This window comes from Pleuronectes platessa, chromosome 10 (assembly GCF_947347685.1).
Source record: "Pleuronectes platessa chromosome 10, fPlePla1.1, whole genome shotgun sequence".
NCBI classification, from domain to species: domain Eukaryota; kingdom Metazoa; phylum Chordata; class Actinopteri; order Pleuronectiformes; family Pleuronectidae; genus Pleuronectes; species Pleuronectes platessa.
Genome location: NC_070635.1, coordinates 10855930 through 10876167, shown reverse-complemented (window position 1 = coordinate 10876167; position 20238 = coordinate 10855930). Strand labels below are relative to the sequence as shown.

The window sequence follows — 20238 nt, the reverse complement described above, 5'->3', positions numbered from 1 at the left end:
TTTTACTGGCTCCATTTTCCAGTCACAGCTTTTCAAATACCTTTTAAATGTTTTTCCTAAACTCCTCCAACTGGTACCTTTAAATGCACCCGAAAACAGGAACTCTCCAATTACCTGTGTGTGTGTGTCTGTGTGTGTGTGTGTGTGTGTGTGAGTGTGTGTGTGTGCCTGCAGGAGTAGAACACCTCTCCAACACACACATCCCAAAATGGACGTAGGGCCACACATCAGGTCTGGGTGTGGTGCGACTTTAATAAGGCAAGAATTTTATTTTGAAAAGAAACTTTGAAATATTTTACGATTTAGAGGTTGTTGCGACCCTCAACCTACAAAACTGTTTCCTTAGACTTGAATTACAAACTAAAACACCTCCAACACATTGTATTTTCTATGAAGAAAGGCCATGAAGAAAGAACGGCAACAGTACAGGAGAAATGAAGAGGAGTGAATTTAAACTCAGTGGTGTAAGAAATATTAAGATTCTCTACTTGAGTAAAGCCCGCAGTAAATAATAACTCTATTAAAAACTAATGGGTTTTTTATTTACTCAAGGAAACATATCTGACATAATCTGTTCATCAATTTGTTTTGGCAAATGTGAGCAAACAGTTGTTTATTTACAAATAAAATTGGAGAATCATTATCATTCACTTAAAGTTGTGTTTATGTTCATATGGCAAAATATTCCCTTTCCTTTTAGCTCTACTTTTGTCTCCACCAATTCCTCCTTTAGCTGCTAAATGCTCCACTACGTTCAGATGGTTTCTAGCTTTGTGTGTCCAGTGTTTGGTTCTTTGAAGGCAAACTGTGGTGAACTTGTCAACAGCTCTCTGCTGTTCAGGAATAATAGCGGGTTGTCCACTAACCAGAGTCGGAGGTTCGAACCTTCTGACTGCTGAAGTATTCTCGGGCAAGATACTGAACGGCTCTGCTAAAGCATGTGACTGATGAAGTGGGGCACATGTACTGTATGAATGTGTGAATGGTTATATACTGTAAAACACTTTGAGTGTTCATATAAAAGCTGCTATATAAATACAAACCATTTACCTGCTCCATAGCTGGAAGTTTGTTTTCATGAGAAAAGTGTGAGGATTTATCATAATATAAGTTTGGCACTACAAGCGACAAATTTCATATAACACACACTTATTTTATACACCGTCAAAAAATATTGCTAGGAGCATATTTAAGTATCCCGGGATGTTTAGTCTAATCCTTCAGATAACTTGGTAGGCCATGAATCTAAAGCAGCCTGGTGCGACCTTACTGGAGCGTATCATAAGACAGAAGAACAGACTGGAAGAAAAAAACCTGGTTGTCATTATAATTACAAATTATATAGCGAGTGATATATTTGGAGAAAACCCTCCTAAGAATGCCAAACACCAAAAATCGACCACCAAAATCTAAACAGCCAGACATTTTCCATAGAGCACGCCAGATCTACGGTATGTTTTTAACATGAGAGGGATCGGCCAGTAGGAGCGAGGCAACAGTGATTGACAGGCCTACCAGGCCATGTGGATGGCGTATGCCGTGCGCGTCTCTCGTCCCTCCTGTCGGCTGATGTTCTTGGCAGCCTCCACCACCTCATCTGTGGTCTGGTAGTCCTTCAGAGACCACTCGTGGACTGCTACCTCGCCGTACTGCAGTACACCGACCTGAATGTGAGCACGCATACACACACACAGACACAGACACAAACACACAGAAGCATTTCAACAATGACACATGTTCCTGGTTGTGCTGGCACATATTTGTGGGAAGCAACATCTGAAACATCTTGTGTTTCTGGGGGGAACTATCGCTTTAAGTACCGAGCCTGTTCTTAAAGCAAACAGTGCACCCGGGGAATTTTTGAATTCATTGAAAAACCAGAGGTATTTCCTCTTCACCTCTCGTTGCCTGCTACTCCTTACCCCCCACCCTCCCTTTGTTAAGCTCAGAATAATGTCCCTAGATCCCGAACTTGCCAGCTTCCATTCCTCCTCAACCTCAAGTTAGCTCGGCTCCGTTCCCTTTACATTGATACCGCAATTCATTCTGGACAAATTTGCCAAACTGGTTCTTTGAATGTGTCATTCGATGCATGTTTTCACTCCAGGGACTCGGCCTGTCTTACTGCTCTGGGCAGCAGCTCAGGGCTTCCAGAGATTTAAGCGGGAGACAAACTCAAATTCAAAAACCACAAGTTTTCCATTACTGATGTAAACAATATTTATAGGCAGTGAAAACATTCACAGGATTTGAACTTTTACCTGCATCTGGTCTGAGCTGATGTGGAATTTGCTGAGGATGTTGCTGAGGAAGTTCTGGACCTCGTACCAGGGATAGATACTGTTGGAGCCGTCCAGCACGATCACGATGTCCATGTACGTGGAGCACCCTGCCAGATGTGGGAGATTAAAAATACTCTGTTTGGTTAACACAGGCCAGTGCAGCATGTTTCTCTGCCTCAGTGTGTGCGTGTGTGCGTGCATGTGGTTACTTTGTGCTGTTGGAGCGATGGTCTCTCTTGGTTCTAGGTCATCGCTGACCGAGGCACAGATGCCAGTGCTGAACATAGACGTACCACACTCCTGCGACCACAGTGGTGCACATGCCTGCCAAACACACACACACACACACACACACACACACACACACACAGGGACAGCATCTGTTTTACAGGTGAAGCAATTACAGGAGCATTCGCAGTCGATTTGAGCAGTTTATATTTCCTAAGTCTTTGTGTTCCGCTCTTGAGATGCGTAGGTGTTTCTCGGTTGACAAGGGTTTAAACACGTAGACAAATGTCGCCGTGTGTCCCGAGTATAAACACTCAATGAGGGCAGAAGGGGAACAAAAAGAAAACAAGTTATACGAGGGGAGTCATGGAAAAACTACAATGGTGTGGTTTGGGGGGATATAAAATGAGGGATAGGCACAGAGAAAGAGAGACTATTGTTGACATGTTGGCAGTCACTGTTGTCATGAGCGGTTTAACAGAGCTGGAACACCAGACCAGTAAGGCAATTTAAATCTGATTGTGTTAAATGTAGGGGGTGAGCGTGGGGTTGGGGGTTTCACATTTCAGATATTTCTGTCTTCAAAGCGTGCCGTTCATTTGGCTTTCATACACACAGCGAGAAAACGAGGGAGAGTGTGGCGGGGGGGAGATAAAAGAGAAATGCATGCACACAGCCGGGAGACAAAAGAGGTCGACCGAATGTGGGGTGAAACGGGGTAGAATGAGAGAAAGAGAAACATCACGGGGATTGCTTGCCCTGTTATTATGGACGCGTTTCTCCTCAGGCGCAGAGACAGAGAGGGAGGAAGGAAGAAGGGATGGAGAGAGGGACGAGAGAAAAGTAAGGAGGAGGAAGACGGAGGAGAGGGAGAGAGGTGCTATGGCTTTTGGTAGGTCTGTCATTAACAAAGGGCCGGAGACGCATTCCGATCCTGTTATAGACCTGACCACTGGGGTTAGGATACGCACACACACACATGCATGTATGCACACACACACACAGTGGGCTATGTTGGCTAGCATGAACTTCGCACAAAAACACTGGCAGTCACCAAATCATAAAGCACGCTTGCCTAACACACACATATATGGACACATATTCTGACACACACACAGAGTTGCCTCCTCGAGGAAGCAGAAGTGTGTTTGTGTGGAATCCAGAAGCCTCAGAACTGGAGAAATCAGGATTGGAGAGCAACAAAAAGACTTGGGATGTGAGACTCAGACACGATTTCGAATAAAGTTTTAAAACTACTAACTCATCATTCCGGAGTCCGTAAAGTTCAGTGTCAGGAGATATTGTTTTAATATTGTGCACATAATGTAATAACTTGTTCGCACAAGATAAATTAACAATTTAATTATAATAATCTTGGATGTTTATTTATTAGGGCCCGAGCACCTCCGGTGAGAGGCCCTATTGAAATTGAAAGGATTATTCTGAGCATTTTTCAACGTGCTCAAAAAGTTGTAAAACTTTGCAGTAAATTAGAAAGTGGTGAAAATTCACGTATTCTGGAGAAATGGAAATGGGCGTGGCAAAATGGCTCAACAGCGCCACCTACGGAAAAGCCCCTCATTTAGCATTCACTGATCCTCACGAAAATGAGGATAGTTGTGTATCATGACCAGATGCACAAAAAAACCTCAAGGACCATTGTGAAATACGCAACAGGAAGCCCGCCATTTTGGATTTAGTGGCCATTTTGGTCATATTCCATATTTTTACTTTGATGTACTTGTCGTAGAGCTTTCATCAGATCAACTTAAAATGTAGACGAGTGTCATCACAACAAAATGGAGATCCAAAGTTATCGATTTTTTTGTCATACCGTGTGACCGTGGCGTGACGTCAAAGTTTGATGAAAAGCCATCAAAACACGAGCTTATGTACAGTGCCTTGCATAAGTATTCACCCCCCTTGGACTTTTTCCCATTATGTACTGTTACTAACTGGAATTCAAATAGACTTAAATAAACTTTTTCCCGTTTGATCAACAAAACATGCATAGTACTTTGGAGGTGCAAAATAAATTTTATTGTGACACAAAAAATAATGAGAACAAAAAAGTTGACATCTGTTGGGTGAATAAGTATTCACCCCCCTGTGTCAATACTTGGTAGAACCCCCTTTCGCTGCAATTACAGCTGCAAGTCTTTTGGGGTATGTCTCTACCAGCTTTGCACATCTAGAGATGGAAAGGTTTGTCCATTCTTCTTGGCAAAAAAGATGAAGCTCAGTCAGATTGGATGGAGACCGTCTGTGAACCGCAATCTTCAAGTCTTGCCATAGATTCTCTATTGGATTGAGGTCTGGGCTTTGACTGGGCCATTTTAAGACATTAACATTCTTTAATCCAAACCATTCCTTTGTAGCTCTGGCTGTATGTTTAGGGTCATTGTCCTGCTGGAAGATGAACCTCCGCCCCAGTCTCAAGTCTTTTGCAGACTGCATCAGATTTTCTTCAAGGATTTCCCTGTATTTGGCTCCATCCATCTTTCCCTCTATTCTGACCAGTTTAGCTGTACCTGCTGAAGAGAAGCATCCCCACAGCATGATGCTACCACCACCATGTTTCACTGTTGGGATGGTGTGCTCAGGGTGATGGGCAGTGTTGGGTTTTCGCCACACATAGCGTTTTGCATTGAGGCCAAAAAGTTCAATTTTGGTCTCATCTGACCAGAGCACCTTCTTCCACATGTTTGCTGTGTCTCCCACATGGCTTCTGGCAAACTCCAAACGGGATTTTTTATGGATCCCTTTCAACAATGGCTTTCTTCTTGCCACTCTTCCATAAAGGCCAGATTTGTGGAGTAGACGACTAATAGTTGTCCTGTGGACAGATTCTCCCACCTCAGCTGTGGATCTCTGCAACTCCTCCAGAGTAACCATGGGCCTCCTGGTTGCTTCTCTGATTAATTTTCTCCTTGTCCGACTCTTCAGTTTGGGTGGACGGCCTCCTCTTGGTAGGTTTGCGGTTGTGCCATATTCTTTCCATTTTCTTATGATGGATTTTATGGTGCTCAGAGAGATGTTCAAAGCTCTGGATATTTTTTTATAACCTAACCCTGCTTCATATTTCTCCACAACTGTATCCCTGACCTGTTTGGTGAGCTCCTTGGTCTTCATGATGCTGTTTGTTCAGTAATGATCTCCAACAAACTCTGAGTCCGTCACAGAACAGGTGTATTTATACTGAGATTAAATTGCAGACAGGTGGACCCTATTTACTAATTATGTGACTTGCAAATGTGACTTGTGAATGCAATTGGTCGCACCAGATCTTTGTTAGGGGTTTCACAGTAAAGGGGGTGAATACATATGCACTCAACACTTTTCAGATTTTTATTTGTAAATAATTGTGAAATCCATGTAATATTTCCCCCCACTTCCAAATGATGCACTATTTTGTGTTGGTCCATTCCATAAACTCACGATGAAATAAATGTTTTATCTGTGGTTATACCATGACAAAATGTAGAAAAGTCCAAAGGGGGTGAATACTTATGCAAGGCACTGTATCTCAGACATATTTGGTCCAATTGGCTCCAAACTACACATGTAAGACAAGTGTCGCGACTTGAAGACATCTAAACAGAAATCGTGACTTAAAATCCCAGCGCCCCCTTCTGCAAAAACTAAAACCTGAGAGCCCGTCCTATGTGGACTTGTGGTGCAGATGCTAATGTTGATAGTTGGGAGTAAAAAATCCAATATACCCATATATTGGCAAATATATATATATGAACATTAAAATAATTCAGACATAGCTCAACATAATTAAGACTTTGTATGTAATAGTTTTGCATATTTAAGACTTTTCCAACCAGCAGTAATTGTGGATTCACAGTTTTATTTCATTGTCTTAAACAATGTGAGTCAAAAGATTTATTTTACATTTTCACTGATTTCACAGAAAGTAATTCATGGATCTTGATGAAAATAATAATACATTTAGGGGAGTGCTGAAATCCACGATTATTAATCTAGATTTTTGCATTTTGTGATGAAATATGACGGAAACATGAAAAATAAAGAAATCAAGGAATAAATGGAATGTTCCGGAAGAAGATAATTGGCGGCCATTTATGCATGTGCTCCCCCACTCTCTCTGTTTCCCTTTCACAATAAAGCCTATGTCCTATAAATAAAAACAACATAAAGGTTATAACGACCCAAAATACATGCAAAGGAAAAGGAGTCTTTAATGTTAAATATTAAAGACACATTCTCAATGTTCTATATATCGAAGGCTCATGTTCCTTTATCTTAAAGGTTCCATTGATAGGTCCTTTATAGCAAAATAAGATGAAGGGAATAAATTTTAACTTACTCAGAAATCTCTCCATAATAATTCTAACTTTCTATTTAAAACTAATAGAATAAACTAGTGATGGAAGGTTTTTTTCAACAAAACGTGGGGACTATTCAAGGCCCTGCAACGATTCTGCAAAACTCTATTTGTATGTCCCAACAAATAAGGTACCTCATAGACCTGCTGGCCAAGAAGAACACAGAGATCCAGGAGGAGAAGACTAAAAAGAACCTTCTCCAAGAAGAGCTGGATAAGCTAAAATCTTCTCATCAGGAGGTCTGTCGAAGTCATACAACCGACCAGGAGGAGTTCAACCGTGAGCTCCAGGAGGAGAAGAAGATGAAGAACTCTCTCCAAGAAGAGCTTGAGAATCTCAAAGCTTCTTGTCAAGAGGTCTGCCAAATTCATGCAGCCAATCAGGAGAAGTTCGACACCGAGCTCCAGGAGGAGAAGAGGATGAAGAACAATCTCGAAGAGGAGGTGGAAAAGCTCAAAGCGTCTCATCACAAGGTCTGCCAAAGTCATACAATCACCCAGGAGAAGTTAGACACCGAGCTCCAGGATGAGAAGAAGAAGAAGAAGAATCTCCAAGAAGAGCTGGAGAAGCTCCAAGCTTCTCATCACGAGGTCTGGCAAAGTTTTGCAAACAACCAGGAGACATTAAACACTGAGCTCCAGGAGGAGAAAAAGAAGAAGAACGATCTCCAAGAAGAGATGGAGAAGCTCAAAACTTCTCACCACGAGGTCTGGCAAAGTCATGCGACCAATCAGGAGAAGTTCAACAACGAGCTCCAGGAGGAAAAGAGGATGAAGAACGATCTCGAAGAGGAGGTGGAAAAGCTCAAAGCTTCTTATCACGAGGTCTGGCAAAGTCATGCAACCAACCAGGAGAAGTTGAAAACCGAGCTCCAGGAGGAGAAGAAGAAGAAGAACGATCTCCAAGAAGAGATGGAGAAGCTCAAAGCTTCTTATCACGAGGTCTGGCAAAGTCATGCAACCAACCAGGAGAAGTTGAAAACCGAGCTCCAGGAGGAGAAAAAGAAGAAGAACGATCTCCAAGAAGAGATGCAGAAGCTCAAAGCTTCTTATCACGAGGTCTGGCAAAGTCATGCAACCAACCAGGAGAAGTTGAAAACCGAGCTCCAGGAGGAGAAAAAGAAGAAGAACGATCTCCAAGAAGAGATGGAGAAGCTCAAAACTTCTTATCACGAGGTCTGGCAAAGTCATGCAACCAACCAGGAGAAGTTGAAAACCGAGCTCCAGGAGGAGAAAAAGAAGAAGAACGATCTCCAAGAAGAGATGGAGAAGCTCAAAACTTCTCACCACGAGGTCTGGCAAAGTCATGCGACCAATCAGGAGAAGTTCAACAACGAGCTCCAGGAGGAAAAGAGGATGAAGAACGATCTCGAAGAGGAGGTGGAAAAGCTCAAAGCTTCTCATCACAAAGTCTGCCAAAGTCATACAATCACCAAGGAGAAGTTAGACACCGAGCTCCAGGACGAGAAGAACAAGAAGAAGAATCTCCAAGAACAGCTGGAGAAGCTCAAAGCTTCTTATCACAAGGTCTGGCAAAGTCATGAAACCAACCAGGAGAAGTTGAAAACCGAGCTGCAGGAGGAGAAGAAGAAGAACAATGTTCTCCTAAAAAATCTGGAGAAGTTCAGGGCTACTTCTGATGAGGTCTTCCAAAGATATAAACCTTATGCTTCCACAACTGAGCTCACACTCAAGGAGACAGGGCTGCCTGAGAAGACAGAGAAACCTAAGAAGGCTTCATTGTGTAAGAGAGTCCGTCACCTTTTGGGGTTGTGGAAGCAGAAGAGGTCAGCGGCGCCAACATCCCCCAGCAACTGAGCTGACTTTACCTTCTTCACCTGCTGTGAGGACTGTCAAGGTTAATGGAGGGATTTACAATTTCATTTCAAAACATCCTAAAAAAAATATAATGTCCTCACAATGAAAGTATTTCACCAAATAAAACGATAAAAAACAAAATGTCTTGCACAAGTTGATGTACTTAAGATAAGGTAAGATAAGATGAACCTTAATTTATCCTCCATGGAGGAAATTCACAAATGACTCAGCAGCACAAGAAAGTGTATCAGATAGATCCTCCTGCAGAACCGGAGAACGGTTCCTCATGTACACATGCAAGAGTCATGGAACCACAGTTTAGGCCGGTGCATGCACCACCAGTTTGGTTCTCGTGGTTTTCCAGGTATGCTTATGTCAGACTCTATATATATCACATTTATTCTCTTCTATAAAATGTTTGTGAATACAGATTTTTTTATCAATTTAAATATTTATTAAGTGTACACAGCCATATCCCTACATACAATACATTAATCAGCTGTATGCCTGCACACATGCAAATACAAATATACAGACACTGGTATCGATAGCGTTTTTTTTAATTCATACAGATTTGGGGTTTTTCAAGGAAATATAAACTTGAAGAATTTTTGTTGACCTTTGTTTAGGCACAGCCATGAAAATCTGAGTGGAGATATAGAGTGCTCCTTAAAGCTGTTCACAATGCCACCAGTATATTTATTTGTCTGTTATAGAGTGCTTGAATTAATATTCTGCTTCTGATGATGTTAGAATGAAAACTAGATGTTCAGTTTACTTCTCTTAGTGGGTTTGAAACTCATGCATGCTTAGGTCTTACATTGTGGAGAACAGGGGCGCTCCATCCCTGCAGGTCGATGTTAATAAAGAAAGTAGCAGCTCAAGAGAAAAATATAGTATGACAAAAAATATGTGTAAATATAGAAATGTATTCAAAGTAGGGATAATTACATATATACACAAGGCTATTTAAAAAAAAAAAAAAAAAATAGCGATGGGATCAGAGTTTTTCCACTCTATGGGCCCGAGGTGCGGTGGGCCGATCCTCTTAAAGGTGACATTAAGGACACCGGTCCAAAGTCGTCTGCAGCACTGGGACGATGCAGGATATCTTCCAGATCTCGGGCAGTCTCAGCGAGAGGTTGTATAGATGTAGAAACACACCTGACCGCTGCTCCACACACCTTGAAGACCTTGGGGTCCATGTTGTCCGGACCTCTAGGCTTTTTCATCCTGGTTTTGGTGAGCTGTCATCTCACCTGGCTGGTCTTGAGTTTTTGGGGGTAGTTTGGGGCGTGGTGGGGAGACAGACTGGGGGAGGTGACAGTAACTACAAATAAAAAAACTACAGATATTGTTTGTACATCTTGTTGTTGAGTCATACCCCATGACGACTAAAGGGAGACGGGACTTTTATCTCCATCTTATCTCTATCCTCATATTTTCTCTCCATCCTTGCTGCTTATGATCCTTGTCTCCTAACTTCCCCGATAGCAGATTCCACGCAAAAAGGGCCGGCACGGAAATCAAGACGAGCACTTTCTACACCAATTCTCACCGAGATTAGAGCAGAGGATGATAAACGGAAATATTATGATTAGGGCCCGAGCGCAGAATGGTGGGAGGCCCTATTGAAATTTAAAGATTTAGACATGCTCAAAAAGTAATAAAACTTTTCAGGAAATTCAAGGTCTATGGATAGTTTAGTATTCATGAGTAATTTAAATTGGGCGTGGCAAAATGGCTCAGCAGCGCCCCCTGGAACCAGCCCCTAGGTTTCCCTATGACCGATCGTCACCAAAATCGGAACACAGGTGTATCGCGACCAGTCATAAAAAAAAGTCTCAGGGGACATTATGAAAAACACCACAGGAAGCCGGCCATTTTTCATATAGTGGCCATTTTGACCATATTCACCATTTTTACTTTAACATACTTGTCCCAGGGCTTTCATCTGATAAACTTCAAATTGAGATGAGTGTTATCACAACAAGGTGGAGATAAAAACTGATTTAAAGATCCTTTGTCGTCGCTCCGTGGTGTTGAGTCAAAGTTTGATTACATGCCATCAAAACGTGAGGCTCTGTATCTTAGACCTAGATGGTCCAATCGAGTCCAAACTAGACATGTAACGCAAGAGTTGACTTGATGACATTTACACAGAAATTATGACTTGAAAACAAAGCGCCCCCTGATGGCTACAGGAAGTGACATGTTTTATATTTTGATGAACTGCTCCTGGCTGCTTTACAATATACACCTCAAAAGAGCTCAGTCAAATCATTGGATCAAGGTCAGAATTGTAACATTTCCTCAAACCGTGTTAACATTGATGTGCGGCGAATGATAGTCCTTTGCCAAAGGACATGATGTTTTCATTACTTCACTCTGCATTGTCCTTTCACTACCAAACTCTGTCTCTTGATCAGAGTCCAAGCCTGAACAGCTCTTTGTGTCAATATTCCCTCATTAGTCATAGCGCCACCTACTGATTCGCCATGAAACAGGAAGTACTTTGTTAATCCACTCTGCCTTATCCAACTGGCTGGAAGTGAAGCGTCTATCCTTACCACAGTGCACAACATGCATGCAACGCGGAGACGTGCGCTTGTTCATCGATCGCTCTCCACCGACCGCAACAGGCTTCAACGTGAGGGTGCTCGGGCCCGTCAGTGCTACAACGTAGCCCTAGTTTAATTTTGAGGTTGGGGGGGGATCAGTGAACTGCACACGGTGGTGTCTTGAGTCCGATAAAAAAATACACTACAGGAAATGATTCATTCAAATTCAGACAAACCCAACCTGGCCTCACCACATCCCTTAAGGCTCCAACAAATGACCCCAATGCCCACGTAGCAAAAACATGAAAAAAGCCTCCCAGTGTTCCCAGTGTTCAGACCACGTACCAGGAAGCCGTCAGGTGAGTCCGGAGTGAGGGTCATTCCCAGGTGAGAGTTCCTCAGGTTTTTAGAGACGTTCTGGAGAGCAATCTCACCTGAGGTACATGGACAGACCAGTGTTTATGATCAGGCAACATTGTGCATTTAAACTCGATGAGGATTTCAGCTGACCAGTTCCTCACCTAGATTCACTTTGCTGCAGTTTGAGTTCCTCTCGTCCCCCACGATGCATTTATACACGTCTCCTTTCCTGTTGTTGGGCGGCCCGTCCCAGGGAGCGCCAACCAGCATTCTTCAACATAATGACACAGTTATTATGTTGACATTAATGCATCACTGTGCATCTTCTTTGTGTACGAACTATGACAATTTAATTATTCATTTCTCTTTGTGTATCTGTCGCTGCCACTCACACTCTCCCACACTTACGATTTCTCTCCATTCGACTCGTGCTGTAAAACAGAGAAGCCGAACAGAGCGTCCTCTGGGCCAGTGAAGATGCGCGGATTCTTTACATCTATGTTGAAACACTGACAAAACTCTGAAAGACAAAAAAATATTATCAACTTTCCATCAAAACTCTTTTGTGCAGCCAAACTTGGTTCACCCTGAATTTACTTAGTGAGTAAATTATAAAGTATAGTGAAGATCTAAAAAGATTCCAAAAAGACCAAACATGTTAGGATAAATATATAAAAGAATATACAATGATTCATAAGGGTTAACCCTGTTGATGAAATACCGCTTCCACAGAACACATTGAATCTTTCAGTCAGAGTAAACATCAAGGAAAAGTTGGAAGAAGCTGAAACTGAATAGAGATGTGCTACTGGCATAAATAAGAATTCAATTTTACAACAATAAATCCACTTCAGAGTGAGTAAATGGGTAAAACTGGAAGCTAAAACAAAACTGACATATTGGGAAATTTACTTTTCTGTTTTAACTTGAGTTACGAGAGTTAAACTTTAATTTCTGTAATATTACAGTCAACAGTTGGGAAACTTTGCTCAACAGAAATACTATGAACAGGGAAGCAGCTTCATTTTCTGTGTCTAAAAAAACTAAAGACTTCCGCCAAGGACATTGAACACACCACAGACTAATGCTTTATATCAAATTTATTTGATATGTACAAGATCAGGGGTGTTAAAGTGACAGTTTTCAGGGTTTCATGTGTTAGATTATCTTTTTAATAACTAAGTAAATAATTTAGTGTGCAAATAGGAATGGGAGTATTCTCCTCGTCTGTCTCTTTGGAAGAAAATTCTATAAGCAAACCAACCCTAGCTTTAAAACATGCGAACTGTACACTTTACTGTAGTTAGAATATCATTTTCTCTCACTGCCTTAAAGAGTGGACTGGGGGGAGAGAAAAGAAGGAGGGGCGTTGAGAATATGGATTAAACAGAGTGACCAAAGACAACCTGGGAGGAAAAAGGGAGTTCAGTTCGAGGGGAGGGAGGGAGAAGAGAGGGGAGAGAAGAGGCAAGGCAGAGAAGGGTGTGGGTTCGAAAAATAAATGGAGTATAGTAAGACCCCTGTTATGACACACAAGTCTGCCCTTCATACATACAGGGAGAGAGAGAGAGAGAGAGGTGAGGAGCACAGAGAGAGCAGCAGTTGTCAGTAAGTTCACTGTGAACACTTTGGAAACTGAAGCACGAGAACAGACAAAATGCTTATTTTCTCAGAGGCTGCAGGAAACCTGTAAATACTGTTTACCCAAACCAGACCATGTGACATAAAGGAGCAGGTACAAGATCTACTGTTCCTGTTTGTTTAATCAGAGTCCAAGTGAGTCAATGAACTCTCACTCCCTTCTGATGCTCTCACGTCAAGGCAGTTTGTTGATGTGCATTTAACAAAGATTTATTCTTCATGTAATTCGATCTTCAAGCAGATTCCTCATTGCTGCTCAGATAATGTCAAAGCTTCCTGGGAGAGCTGAGCCCTTTCTTACCAGAACTTATGGTAAAACAATTTGCTGTAACTGTTCGATTCCTTCACATGAATCCGTCTCAGCTACTGTTTGCAGCTCCTGACAGTTGGTATGTAACACACATCACTTGTGTATCTACTGGATGTCATTTGAAGCCCTGAGGAGACGGGCGTGCTCGATGCGTTTTCTTAGAGGACCTCTTGGAATAGATTTGACCTGACGTGTCATTTAGCAGCATGTGAAGCTACAGTAACTCTCATACTGTACGTAACTCTGTGATTGCACTAGTCCAGGATGGGCCCAGGGCACCGCTGCTGTTATTCTACACCAGTTACTCAAACACACTTGTGTACAGATACTTCCCCAAAAAACCCACACACAGAACGGTTACCTCGGTCAAGCCAATCAGAGGGGGATTCCGCTCGCTTTTGAGAGGGAAACTGGATACGCTCACTGTTTCTCTCTTGCATCTCTGATTCTGCATTCACTTACTGTAGTTTTAACAACCTGCAACTACTGACTTGTCCTCTTCTCACAGATGTTTTTCATACAGTTTCAGTCGCAAGTTTCTGCTTCTTTTTGTGCAAAAGATGTGGGGTTGTTGGTGATATAAGCAGAACGGCTCTCAGGCCGGTGAGTCAATCCACATCTCTGGTGAACCATCTCAAAAACAACTGCCATGCAATTTTGTACCGAGGCTCCCGCTCCGTCATCTTCTGTTGTCCCGAATCAAACACGACTGTTGTGCACTCGTTGGAAATGACAATCGCATCATGTGACCACAACTGTAACTACATCTGTCACCACCCAAATTCCTGCCGGCTGCTGTATTTACTAGACTTAAAAATGTATATCTTACACATGGAAAATGGGAATTAAGCTACCAACGGCAGTGATGATGAGAACGGCTTCCTCTGTCACCATTTTCACAAATTTGAAAAGTCATTGGTTCCTTCACGTAACCAAGATGGCAAATGTATTTCAGTGGCCACAATAATTGACAGACAGTGAGCTGCAAGGTTTTGGACCATGAGCTAAGTGGTGTGTATTGGGATATAGAGCTGTTTTTGTGTTATGGACTAAAATTAATGGATTGGATCATCCAACGTTAACTTTTTCTGACTTTTTGAAACCTCAAGGATCCACAGAGATCAATATTGGTATCCACGCCATCTATAAGAAGTGACACGTTTAAAAGCAGCCAAACAAACTGGGACTCAACAGTTTTTACAGTTCAGTGCTATGCTCAAAATATAAGTGAGTATAGAAGAACACAAATTCAGCCATAGCAGCAGTCTCACAGAGCCGTGAGCGGGGCTATGCTCTCCACTTTCTTGTATATCTGTATAAGCTCTTAACATTTCGATGTCCAAACCTCCATTGACATCCAGCCATCTTTCTGATTCTACACAGATGTTTAATACACTTCACTGATGGGAACATGCGTAGGCAAGGACAGAATAGGTCCTTAATACTAAATCTTCTATATTCCCGGACAGAAGGAATAAAAATCATTTTGTCCCAACTTGCACGAACAAGCCCCCCTCTTACAATCGATGTAGTAAAATGTTTTCTGTCTTTATTGTGGGATCACTCACCCGCTCCAATTCTAAATTTCCTTTCCACAACAAACCAGGCTTCTGATAACAACCCCCCCACCCCCCCACTAAAGATTCTCTCCTTCATCCTCCTTGTTCAAGCATGGTCTCATAAACTATAACCCCCCCCCCCCCCCCCCCCCCCGCTTTTTTGTTACCCTCTCTCCTTTAATATACAGAAACATATACTCGTCTGTACATCTACCACAAGGCTCCTCAGACCTCCACAAAACAGCACCATCATCCCTCTGTTTTCCCCCGTCCCATTCTGCCTCCTCTGGTTCCATTCTCATCGGGGGGGGGGGGTTCTATATATGACACTGGACCACAGGCCGTCTGACTACCCATCGCCATGACAACTGGGCGACAAACATCTGTCGAGCCAAACTGAGTCCAGATTCCCTCAACCACACGTATGGGCCCGGGGCCGCTCCTGGTGCTCAAAGTGTAGGTGTCGTACGGTGTGTGCATATTTGAATGTACTGCACATGTAGAGGAAGAGAAACTGAACTTGACACTGCAATGTTTTGGATTTTATGAAGACACTTGTAGCAAAGAGATTGAAACGTTTACAAGGAAACCAGTAATGTGACTATTGACCACCACTATGAACAAGACATTACTCAGTTAATGTTAATTGAATTTTCCATTCATTTACCGCATGTTACAGAGCAACATGACGTCAACATTAAGTCCACTAGGTGAAATGTCTGACCTGGCCAGAAGAATTTGAAAAGCCCCAACCTGAAATTGTTTAATACACGACTTTTTTGTTCCTTTTCTTTCAAATTTAGCAAAAAAGGATAGCTAGCTAGCTAGCTAGATAGATAGATAGATAGATAGATAGATAGATAGATAGATGCATCCAGTAGCACACACAACAGGCAAACACAACAGCATAAGAATAATAAAAGGTCTCTGTAAAGAAGTAGGTTGATCCCATGCTGGGAAAATTCCCTTGTTTCGATTGCTGTCAAGTATGATCTTATCTGGGTTGAGGTGATCAGAAAATGTTGTTTACACAGAAGTTTATCTCAAACAGGTTAATATCAGAGTATTTGTGTCCATGTAAACACTTCGATTGCTTGTTTCAATTGGATTAACATATTTAACCCCCCCCCCCCCCCTCCTGGTCCTGCCCTCAGTTTCTCTAATTCACATCTCTGACTTATAGCACCTCTGTGAAATGTCCTGCATGAGATGTTTGCCAGACTACAGTATCTGTTTCTATCATCTTCACTGAACTGACTCATGATGTTTCCCAAACGCCCCCCAGCTCATCTCTCCATCTTTCACAGATTTTCTCTCCATTATCTTGATCAGGTTTTGTTCTCATCGCTGTCACCCTCTCATGGGGGAGCGGGGGTGTGGGAAGAGGAGGAGTACAGGAATGAAAGTGAGCAAATGATAGGAGAGTAACAAAAAAACAGAAGATAGCTGAGAGAATAATAGAGCAAGAATTTATGAATCACACGCGCACACACACACACACACACACACACACACACCTGTGTTTGACATCTCAGTAAAGCATAACAGAGTGTAACAGACATGAGCTGCCTGCTGCCTGCATCAGGGGAGCCCTGCTGAAACCATTAACGTCACACACACACTCACTCACCTACATGCTCCTGTACATGAAACATCCCCCCCCCACACACACACACACACACACACACACACACACACACACACACACACAAATCACATTGGCTAAAACACAAATTAAACCAAATGGGTAACTTGGTGAAACAAATGAAGGAAAATTACCCAGAACATGCTTGAATAAAACAGATAATAGAGGGAGTTGTGTCAATCCTGACCACAGGCACAATTTGTCTGCTGCTATCTGTGAATAGGTGTATATGTGTATGTGTTTGTGTAGTTTGAATAACCTCAATGCTGTGTGCATTCTCCTTGTTTAATCCTCAGCTTCTGAAGGATAAGCGTTTTTTTGCACATAGCATAAATACTGACGTTTTAGTCTAAATGTTAAATTCTGGCACACACGCCAACTTCTCCATCTATAGATCGACTCCAGACACTGTGTGTTTGATTCACAGCAGATATGAGCTCAACATGCCTTGCACCACTTAATTGCTCAGCCTATTGATATCATGTTGGCCTAATGGCTGCATGCTAGGATGCAGCAGTTAAACCGCTGCTTATCAGCTGCAGAAACACTTAAGTTTTGGTCGACAACAATGGTCTTTTTCTTCTGTTTCTTCCTGGTGAGCAGGAATGGCTCCATGAAGTGTGGGAGGCGGCTCTGCCACAGCGATAGGACCAACGCATGGAAGCCGATGTTCATGCTTCATGAAGAAAACAACTCGTGGCACAGACGCCTTATTAGGGGGAACTTTAGACATCAAGTCTAAGAGATGGAAATGGCTGATACTGGAGGTCATATTACACAGCTGCCAGGGTCAGGGGGTGTCAGCTGTAAGTGGAGATGAACCAGTAACCTTTTGGTAGAGGACACATGCAAATATCTCTGATGGCTCCAAACATCTTCTGGTTGCTGAAGGCCCCCACTGAGAAGGAAATACCTCCTCAGTGCTGGAAGATTTACTGAAGGATCAGACTTCGAACCAGGAACCATCACTCTGTTGGACCGGTGCACAACTTCCTATATCTCTGATGTGTTTGGCAAATCGAGTGTGGCCATATGTTATAATACGCCTGCTTCTCCACTCACATGCACACAATCATGTTAGGAATGTCTCCACGGTCAGTCGTTTGCTGCCACACAGAATAAAGCTCTTTGGGACACGGGATGAGACTCCATGTTTCACACATGTTGTCTGTTAAGTGGAGAAAAGTTGAGGAAGTTAATGACCCTGTCGCCCAGTTAGACAGTGCTGGAGGACGGGAGAGCACATGGGCAGAGAAGAGGCATAAATCATGGATAGATGAGTTTACACAAGGAGCTTAAAGACAGTGAAGGGATTATTAGACATCCCGCAGGGACAAATAATTTGATCTCAAATAAATACTTAAGAAAAAGTGGAATTAGAAGTATTCTTACCTTTAAGGAGGAGGATGAACTCCAGGCACATCAGGTATTTACGCAGCTCCATTTATGAAGCAGGTTTTAAAACCAGTCTCTCTCTTTTACTTTTCTCTTTTTTCTCTGTTCACAATGTGGTCTCCCCTGAGCTAGAGATGCAGTACATTGGCCTCTACCTGCACACACACATACACACACTCACAGCCACACACACGCATTCACACACACGCACACTTTTTCAACTCTCTCTTTCCCCCAGAGATGCGTAAAATCCAGTCGAACGGTGCTGCAGTGGCATGTCTGCTGCGCGTGTACGTGCGTAAAGCTCCCTTCAGCGGTAACCAGAGAAACTCGTTGTTATAAATTAAGATTAAATAATCCCAGTCAACAGGAGGAATCTTGTTTTTGCGCTTGTTCAAGTCCCCGGAGCAGTAAATGAGTGACACCACGGAGGCAACGTGGTCTGTGTGGATGAGGATCAAGGCGAAGTCTTAATTGACACTTCAGTGACCCGTGGTTTGGAGCGTGGAAATCGGTGCACCTGTCCCATCCAACAAGAGGCCGCAGTTCAGGGTCATTAAAGCATCACTAATGTGGAACACCTTCACAAACAGTCCATCAGCCGCGCGCCTTTCTCCCTCCGGACTCCCGAGCGCGTCCCTGGAGCTCAAACTCTCCTGTGGATGGGGGCTCCGTTCGTCAAGCGCAAAGTTTGAGGTTCCTCTGATAACTTCGCATCCAATATCATGTCCTCTTCTCCTAAAGTGACAAAAACAGAAAACCCTCTTGTTGTTTGTTCCTCCTCTGCGTCTCTGTCGATGTAAATATGCGGCTCCAGTATAACGGAATTCTCTCCCTTTGAAATGAAAGAGCGCATTTATCCTGAGCGCTGCCCTCCCTCCAGCAGACCTCCTCCATCCAGCAGCAGACTGACTCCTCTCTGAGCTGCTTCACACTGACAAACCCCAAACACACAGCCTCTCTCTCTCTCTCTAAACCTGTCAGATGGCAAACGTCTTTCTTTCTTTATTTAACAGCTTTGAGGAGTATGAATGACCTCTTTGATTTATTGATAGTTAATTAATACTTGTACTATTAACAAGTTAAACTGTAGGTTGCCAGGTCCGTTTCCCTATTTCTCACTTTATTATAACCCAAAATGAAACTTTCGCCAGACACATTTTTTACATTAACCCCTGAAATCTGATTACATTTCATTTGTCATGCTAAAGTTTTCTGTAGGGTTGAAGAGAGCAACAGAGTAGGTATAAGTCTGGAGGAGGGTTTACTATAACCTGGCAACCTAAAGGTTTATCTGAAAAAGATCAAATAAGATTAGATTAGATAATATTTATTAGTCCCACTAATAAAGGGAACTTGGCAGCAGCAAATGGGGAGAGGGAAAATAAAGACTCAGGTAAAGAAAGAAATCGGTAAAAATACAATGTAAGGAAATGGAAAGTTCGTCGGTCAATATTTCAGCCAAACCGATATATCAAAAAGGTTCTAGCCTTTTAATTGGTGACAGAAAGTTAAATTATTCAAAACCAGATTTACCACCTGTTGCTTTAATGTTTGACCCCTACAGCAGCTCAAGTAACTGTGGACGACCTCTGTCTGGTTCCTGGATGACATCCACCAACATGTGAAACACGTGTAACTAATAATATCATGACATCACAATAGTTGCAAGGAAACAAGAATTTGGTAATCTTTCTTCTTCCACCATCTGCTACGAAATTTTTTAACTTCTGATGTGAAAATAAAGATAACAATCATAAATGATAAATATATTAATGTTAGAATGCAAATCTATCAAGATTCAGGTTTTCAAAACTAATTCACATTTATAAGGAAAGAAGAATGTGTGAGATTTTGTGGCGCTAGCCCACGCTCAGCACCTTGCTCTCAAGTTTAATGTCAACATACAAGTACAACCTTGTGTCTTCTGTGTGTTAACACAAGTATTTGAGCTAAATTTTACATTATTTTAGAAAATATGCAAATATCTTCTCAATAATGTGATTATTTCACTTTAACTTTTGTGTCACCACTTTGATGAAACCTCTACATACTGATGGGAGTTTTCTCTTCCACCATGACAAT

General features: G+C 42.4%; 1 protein-coding gene across 2 annotated transcripts in view; it reads right to left on the bottom strand.

The window, feature by feature from the left end:
* The window catches only part of itga10 (integrin, alpha 10), a 34360-nt gene extending 15299 nt beyond the window's left edge, over positions 1-19061 (bottom strand). For both annotated transcript variants that reach the window (XM_053432405.1, XM_053432406.1), the window contains exons 1-7: positions 18151-19061; positions 12012-12123; positions 11765-11874; positions 11589-11677; positions 2492-2606; positions 2262-2389; positions 1516-1664 (exon numbers count right to left, since the gene is read on the bottom strand). In XM_053432405.1, the coding sequence (XP_053288380.1) occupies positions 1516-1664; positions 2262-2389; positions 2492-2606; positions 11589-11677; positions 11765-11874; positions 12012-12123; positions 18151-18202 (755 nt within the window). In that variant the 5' untranslated portion in view covers positions 18203-19061. The remainder of the gene's footprint in view (positions 1-1515; positions 1665-2261; positions 2390-2491; positions 2607-11588; positions 11678-11764; positions 11875-12011; positions 12124-18150) is intronic.
* Between the last annotated feature and the right edge of the window lie 1177 nt (positions 19062-20238).